Source organism: Octopus bimaculoides, chromosome 6 (genome assembly GCF_001194135.2).
Source record: "Octopus bimaculoides isolate UCB-OBI-ISO-001 chromosome 6, ASM119413v2, whole genome shotgun sequence".
Taxonomy (NCBI): Eukaryota; Metazoa; Mollusca; class Cephalopoda; order Octopoda; family Octopodidae; genus Octopus; species Octopus bimaculoides.
The window spans coordinates 60,500,927-60,509,466 of NC_068986.1; the positions used below are offsets into that span (position 1 = coordinate 60,500,927).

Sequence of the window (8,540 nt, forward strand, 5' to 3'; positions counted from 1 at the left end):
TATATATACACGCACAATTCAAGAAAGAGTGAAAGAGATGTGTATAAAAAGGAAAGAATGAAAAGAATGAAAGACATAAAGTAGCTTGGAATCCCCAAAATGGGCACAAATAACAAAAATAAAAAGATCCCCAAATTCCTTCAGTAATAACTGTAGTTAAATGCCTGTGGTACAACTTTATTTAATACCATCAAGTAACATCTCAAGGTTGTTTGGGTCAACATCTGCCCAGTAAGGGAGTATAAATGGCAAATTCTTTGTCAGTTCCTCTACCAAAGGGAGTAACAGAGAGAACAGAAAACAGGAACCTTTGTTTGATAAATGAAGTCCATCATTCAGCATTTCTTTCCAGTTCTAAATAAAACAGAAAATAAATATTTTACATTTTTTATACATCCATACAAGTAATATAGAAAATCAGGAGGAGGATTTTGGATCTATGGGTCTTTTTTTCCCTACATTTTGTTTTTATTTATTTATCTTTGAATATTTCAAATTGAGAAAAGTAAAGTATTTTCATTAAGTAAATGTTGGAGGTTGTAGATTTCTCAAATTGATATACTATGGGAAATAAAAACCAAGACTATAGCCAAAGAACTGGTGAGGAGTTTGTATTTTCCCCATCAAACTTTACATATAATGTATTTATTGAAGTAAAATATGTATTTTTACTAAATTTTTTTTTAAAGCTTATAAGTTAGAGATATGCATTAAACATGAAAACTAAATGTTGCTCAACTTTCCAGTTGTAAGTGTGAGGCATATTTCAGACATAGTAAATTACATCTACTGTCCAAGTTAACTTGCACAATAGATGAGCTTATGTTGTAATGAAAACTTTAAATCAATATAATTATTTTTTGGTGATAGTGATAAGTAAGGCAATTTTTTGCTAAAAAGTTAAAATTTATAAAAATGTTCATTTCAAGGTTAAAGACTTTTTTTTTAATGATTAATTATTGTAATTAATCACTTTTGAATTTGAAGTTAAAATTGTGCAATAAGGTTGAAATAAGGTTTAAAAAAATATAATTTTATTAGAAAGAAAAATTTTTTTTGACTAGCTACTGAAAAAAAGAAAATATCGCTGATATATATTTTCATGTATTGATTAAACCTAAATTTGATATATATTTCTGCTAGTTTTTAGTAGAACTGTTGTATTGGACTACCACGTTGGAGCTATTTTTAGCACTTCCTATGACTTGTCTTACTCTTTGATATTAAAAATTATTTGACATCATGTGCATTCAGTCATTTGAATACAACCAAATGTCTAGCATGTCTGTATAATTTTTCTGTAAGACAAACTTCCATCTTCAAGGTACTTTTACCAATATTAGTTATTGGTAATCGATACCAACTACTAATATTATTTGCATATTTTTGTCCCATTCATGAATCAGGCCTCTTCAAGAATAGAGTTATTTACTACCATCCAATTGTAAATGTATTTACTTACAGTTTTAATTCTTTGCACATGTTATTTAGGAATTTTAAATTTACCATCCGAAGTAAGTACTTTTTGCCATTCTTTTCACTATATGTAAATGTACAGTATGCTAGCTGTTTCTTAATAATATTTCGATATATATTTTTTATGTATCATTTTGTTCTTAACTATCATGTAAATTTTTATCCAAGGTTAATTGAACTGAATCATTTTCTCTCACTGTTGTGTTGCTGGATCTTTTTGAAGTCGATTGTAGAGTCATTTGTCACTACCTTATTGAGCTGCTTTTTCTTGTTTTAAGTAATTTTAAGTTTGATTATTAGGATTTTCTTATTTTTAACTTAGATGCCAAAGCTGAAAAGAAGTCATGCGGCAAAAAAATTTACAGATAAATTCTCAAAAGAACTTGTAGACTCACAGTAACCAGTTACACTGTAGACTGTGCCTTGTTGATGTCAAATGCAACAAAAGGCATTTTCTTGAGTCCCATAGAATGAGCAAAAATCATCTTAAATAGACTACTAAAAGTGAACAGCTACCTATCAAATCATTTTCATTTACCAAAAACAATAAATCTTGGGGTGCAATGGTGACCAAAGCATTTCTTGAGGCCAACATTCCTTTGCATAAACTCACTAATCCAAGTTTGAGAAGTCTTTTTTATTCTATCGATATGCCACTGCCATCTCAATCTACATGCCGAAAATATGTTGACATGCTTAGTGCAAACACAGCTGATGACAAAAAATTGTTAATGTACTTATTTTTTTTATAATTAAAAATTTATTTCCTGTTCTTGTTACAGTTGAAGACAGCACAGCCAGGGGACTGTGAAATCTTGTACAAAGTTGTTATAAGATGTAGATGAAGAAGTAGAAAACAGGACTTTTTTAAAAAACAAAAAAGAAGTCAGGACTACAAACTACAACACATTCACTCACCAATCGCTCCTAAAATTTTCAGACAATTACAATAAGTTCTTGGGGTTCCATGTAGTTAAAACTAGTAATATGATTATGAAGAGGCAAGAAGTTACAACACGAAAAGGATTACTTAACATTTGCAAAATCATGGTAGAGCATCCGCTTTTTATAAAAATATCTTGCTCACTTTTATTAAAAGATATGTTCTTTTCAATAAGATACCTATCATGTAAAAAGTGTCTAAAATGTTTGAAGCTAAGAGTAGTTTTTAATACTTTACTTATATATAAAAAAAATTTAGCTAACAATAATAGTAAGTCAAAAACACCTTCAGTATGTATATTCTTTCTCAACCCAAACACAATAAGCTGTAGGTCAAAGTTCATGTTGTGAACATGCAAGCATTTTCCATACAGCAATATAAGAAAGTGTTGCCAAAAAGCTTGTGCATGTTCACAATACCAAAAAAGGTGTGTTATTGTCTCAACTTCACATTGACAAAAAGTGCAGAAGTTGTTTTCAGCTAATCTGATCTTAAAAAGGAGAGATTTAGTTGTTAAAATACTATGTATAATTGTAAACTGAAACCATCACAATTTAGTATCCCTTGCCGTCTTTATAGGTTGTACAAATATATTTTCCTATTTTAGTTCACATACTCTTCCCATTTATGTTGGAATTTTGAACAAATATCAGATGCGCTAAAAATATAATAATAACACTTAGCTCCTATCTCAACAGACATGAGTTTTCGAACAGCAGCATTATCATCTAATTGTTGAAAAGAAGTAGGTTTGCTTATTTTTAACCTTGTTTGGTAGCTTTTAATAGCCATGATAAGACCATTATAATAAAGAAAATTGATATCAAGTTCAAAAGTACTCTGGAATTCTTCAAGGGTACGATATGATCCATCTAAGTTGATAAAATCACGAATCTGACTAACACCCCTCTCACAACAAAAGATTACCTCTTTACCAATTTTTAAGTGCTTATTATGATAGATTGGTTCTGTTATGAATTCATCAAATGAACTAGGCTCTGTCTTATTTGTAAACTTATCAAAAGCAGAGATACAATCATGCCAAAAATCATTCTTAATATCCTTGGAGAGTTTATTTGGAAAAATGTTACCAAATACAACTAAACTTTGCAGTTTTGGGGAGGAGGTATAGCACAAATGTTTCCATTTGAATTTATAATTAACATCCAACAGCTTATTCATTCACGATAACTTTAAAGAACTGACATAAGCAGAAGCTTCCACCATACCAAGTCTGCCCCCTTTAACAGCAACAACTCTCTTGATCTTATCGGGTTTTCCACTCCAGAGAAATTTAAATAACATTTTGTTTAATTCTTGAAGAAATTTGCCAGGTGGATTTGGGAGGGTAAGGAAGAGATAATTCAATTTTGAAATGAGCAATGACTTTATAACAGCAATTCTACCAGGTGGTGTGATTCTTCTATTGATCTCAAATAATCTATTTTCAAAATTCTTTTTAGCTATAACATAAATCTGTTGAAAATATTACACCCAGAAGCTTGAAATAATCTGGGTTCCATTGTATGTTTAAACAAGGTAAGTATCTGACTGGGCTATCGCTTCTTGCACCTATCCACATCACCTGAAACTTATCATAGTTAATTTTAAGTCTGGATATATCAACGAGAAAATTCAAAGTGTCAACTGTAGCTTTGAAAGACTTTTGCGAACCATCTAAAATGAACTCTGTATCATCTGCATACTGCATCAACAAATACTCCCCATTGTCAACTGTAATTCCCTTAATATCATTGTTCTTTCTTATAAGACCAGCCAGGACCTTGACACAGAGGATGAAAATATATGGAGAGAGAGGATCACCCTGCTTACAGCCCTCCTCAATAGGAAATCAAGGAGAAATGTACCATTAATACTCAAACAAGATCTAGCATCATTGTAAAGAATATTGAACCACTTATGGATGTCCTCACCAAAGCCAAAAAATGAAATGATAATGCCTTGTTTATAAATGACCATGAAACAGAACCAAATGCCTTCTTGAAATCAATTAAAAACAACATTCCCAGTATATCATTGGGTTCTGTGTAATTCATCAAATCGTATACCAGTCTTATGTTATCACCAATGTATCTGTTAGACATGAATCCTGTTTGATCAGTACAGACCAACTTTGGGAGAATACTTTTGAACTTCTCAGCAATAACAGATGAAAGAAGTTTATAGGCAGTATTGAGAAGTGAACTAGGTCTCCAGTTCTTCGAGAAATGCTTGGACTTATCTCCTTTTGGAATACAAATAATGATACCTTGCTTCTGTGTCACTGACAGATAACCATTAGCAAAGCTATAATTGAATGACCTCAACAGGAATGGAGATAAATCTTCCCAAAAGAATTTATAGAACTCATAAGTGAATCCATTTGATCCTGGACTTTTATTGTCCTTTGCCTTTTTCAAACATTTCAAAAGTTCGTCATGAGCCACTGGGACTTCCAATGAATCAGAATCTCCCTTACTAAGCCTATACAAATCCCCTTCAGAAAAAAGTTCATCAAGGTCACAATCTTTCAACACGTTCCTTGAAAGAAGATAATCCTTCATAAAATGACGTTACTTCAAGAACAATATCATTTGTACTTTCTACAGTAGACCCATCATCCAACTCTAACTGGGACATGCCTTTACTTACAAAATTCCTATTTTCTAGATTGTAAAAATAATGGCTAACCTTCTCCCCTTCATTTTGGCCCTTGTGCGACTAATAATGCTCCCCTACCCATTTTTGCTTTATGAATCTCCATTTTGACTCTAAATTTGTTTTAAAATGAAGAATATGAAATAGATTTTCCTCTAATTTTCATTAATAGAGTTTCCAAAAATAATTGATCATTTACAACAAATTCAATCTGAGACAAATTAACTGTACTAATATCTCTATGTTCCAAAGAGGTGGGTATATTGCTTGACAATGCTGCAAATAGTTTCCTAAACAGATGAAACATATTTTGGATCTCTTGAAAGCGAGTTATCAGATTTCCAATATGTGCTTTTATGGTCATCTTTCTCGAGAAATTTTATTTTGATGTCGACAAGAGAACGAACTGATTTGTACCCAACATTTATAGATGACTGGTAAATAAATGAATATAAATTCTGCGACACCAGAAAGAAATCTAGCCTTGCTTGTCTAATAGGATTTGGATGTCTCCATGTATAGCCCTGTATTTCTGGGTTATGATCTCTCCAACATCTACAAGGTCGAGGTCCCCTATCATATCAATCACTTGCTTTCTAGCATTAAGGTTGTTTATATATTGATAGTTAAAAGTATCTAAAGACTGCTGTAGACAAAGATTAAAATCCCCAGCTATAATACAATGTGAGTTTCCAAAGACTTTGATTTTATCCATCACCACAGCATAAAACACTGGTTCATCTGCATTTGAGCCATAGAAGTTGACTAAAGTTATTTTTTTCTCACAAATAGTAATATTCAATATCAGAAGATTGCCCTTGCCATCCCTGAAACTGTCACGTACCTTATAACCAATATCATTAGAAAACAAAATGGCAACTCCCCTTGACTGCCCATTATAACTATTAAATAGCACTTCAGAACCCCATTCATTTCTCATAAAAAGTTCTTTTTCTTTCATAAAAATGGGCATCTTGCAATAAATAGATTTTATATTCTTTGGCTCTCAAAAAATGCAAAACAACATTTCTTTTTGCATAATCATTAAGGCCCCTACAGTTGACTGAACATATAGGTATATTCAAGTCATCCATTTAGGATATATAACAGTTTTTTAAAATCTCAACAGAAATTCAGAGTTCCAAACAAATATTTTAACACAAATAAACCTCTTCACTTCCTCAAAATCCCAAAAGCACAGCAATTATACCCAGTGAAGAAGAAGAAAAAAACAAAGTAGGTTTCCCACCTTTTTTCAGCAAGAAAAAATACAAATGGAAATCCAAGTTGATATCCGTGGCACATATTTTTATTTGTTTATTTCCTCAATTCCAACAGTTTTCCATGGGTGATCTATGCTTCTTTGGAATTGTAGAGATAGTGTGATGCCTTTCTCGAAAATGCTTGTCTGGACAGGGTAGGTATTTCTGAGGTAACAGTCTTGATGTACCAGTTTGGCTCTAAATTGTTTCAGAACTTGTGGGAGGTTGTTGTGAATTCCAACTTTCCTCTCTGATAGAACTTTGAAGGATTTATGAGTAGTAAAAAAGACCAGTAAAAAATTTCAATCACTTACACTGACAAACTTGACTATGATTGGATCTGGCTTATCCAGCTCTGTTTTTCTTTGAGGTAGACAGTGCATGTTTGCAAGCAACATCTCTTTGGCTTTGTTCTCATCAATTTTAAGAGCAAAAATAAACAGTTCAAGATGGCTTGGAGATTCATTATTGCCAATATGTTTCATTCCACAGATGAGGATGTTTGATCTGTGAGAGTAAAGTTCAAACTCCATGAATTTATCATCAAACTTACTTTGTGTTTCCGCTATGTTGTTAAAATCAATGGCTTGTTCCATTTCGATTGAATGTTCAGTTGTTCCAAATCAGCTTTTACAGAGGCAAATGAGTTGAGGATTTCCACTGTTTGTGATTGAATGAATTCTTTGATATAATTCGAGATCAACATGGTGTCTGCCGACTTCGAATCACTGATTGTGTCTCCTGGTAAATCTGTGTCCATCACACTATTAGGTCCGATTTTATACTGGGAACCACTGATTTGGATTGGGATTTTTGTTCCCTTGAGCTCATCTTTTCGTCAGAAGTAGATTATTTAATTCGGCACCCAGAGCTGTACGTTCAACGTCTCATCACCTAGACACCATAACTGGAAGTGTTAATGCACTTACTGATCAGTAAAAATCCTCAAAAAATGTTCTTAATAAACTGTTTGCCACTCAAATCAGCTCTAACTGTCACAGTCATGCTCAGATCATCAATGATTTACTAAGAAGTATAGTGGTTCCAACAGAAAATTTTTTCCTACTCTTGTCTGATGCTGCTCGATATATGTATATGAATAGAGATATACATTTTTGCAAGTGCATATACATGTGAATATAAGCATAGGTTTATACTCGTTATTTTTTTTATTTTCAATTTTACATTTTGCATAGACGTCTTATTACATATGTAACACCCTTCCTTCCAACTCTCTCAATTTTGAAAATACCCAACAGTTGTCTACTTTCGCCTCCCCTCCCCTACCACCTGTCATGTATGTTAATTACTCCTCCTTCCTCGACAATGTTGCCAAATTAAATATATTACATGTAACTAATTGGAACTAATGTCATAGCTGAAAGCACTTCAATACACTGCCCTGCATATGTTATCAGTGTTTTGTGTGTGTGTGTGTATGTATACAAATACTTACACATATTTGTGAATATAAAAATATACATTATTTCTTAAGTATTATATTTCATTTTGCAGATTGTCTGTATGCTCATACAGCTCTTTATGTATATATAGCTATGAATGCATTTATGATTTTTTTTATTATATTCTACCATTCCTTTTGCAAATGTATATATGGTTGTGGATGAGTTTATATACATATGTCCATGTTAAATAATATTCCCACAACATTTTGTTTCAAGAATGCAAAGTTAATATTTTAAGATATTGTATATAAGGGAGGTATGTGAATGTTTGTGTGTGTGTGTGATGGAAGTGGGATGGTGAATATTCAACACTGACAAAAAAATCAAACAGCTTTTCAGCTCTATGTGAGTATGTGTGTGCATGTACAAGGGAAGTATGTGAATGTTTGTATGTGTGAATCAGCGTTCTTTCAGTAAAAAACAATGGTTGATGTCACATCTCAAAAAAAAATTAGTGTACTAATTTGGTTTACCATCCATATTTATATATAAAATACTACAATTAGCCATCATTTTTGAGAGCATGGGGCCAGCTAGTAATAAAATAAATGGTTTTCCCTTGTATTGTACTATATAGTCTATGTTTTGCGGAATGATATATTAAGGAGCTCTTTTATGAGTACCACTGGGTTAGTTGAATCCATATATTGTGATTAAATTTATAAATATATATATATATATATATATATATATATATATCATCATCATCATCATCATCATCATCATCATCATCGT

At 32.0% G+C, this 8,540-nt stretch overlaps 1 protein-coding gene across 3 annotated transcripts in view; it reads right to left on the minus strand.

Moving 5' to 3' along the window:
• Positions 1–135: 135 nt before the first annotated feature.
• LOC106881399 (isoamyl acetate-hydrolyzing esterase 1 homolog) overlaps positions 136–8,540 on the minus strand; it is a 202,339-nt gene continuing 193,934 nt past the window's right edge. For 2 of the 3 annotated variants that reach the window (XM_052968750.1, XM_052968747.1), the window contains exon 6: positions 136–354. In XM_052968750.1, coding sequence (XP_052824710.1) covers positions 178–354 — 177 coding nt within the window. In that variant the 3' untranslated portion in view covers positions 136–177. The remainder of the gene's footprint in view (positions 355–8,540) is intronic. The other variant, XR_008264422.1, reaches the window with a different exon arrangement.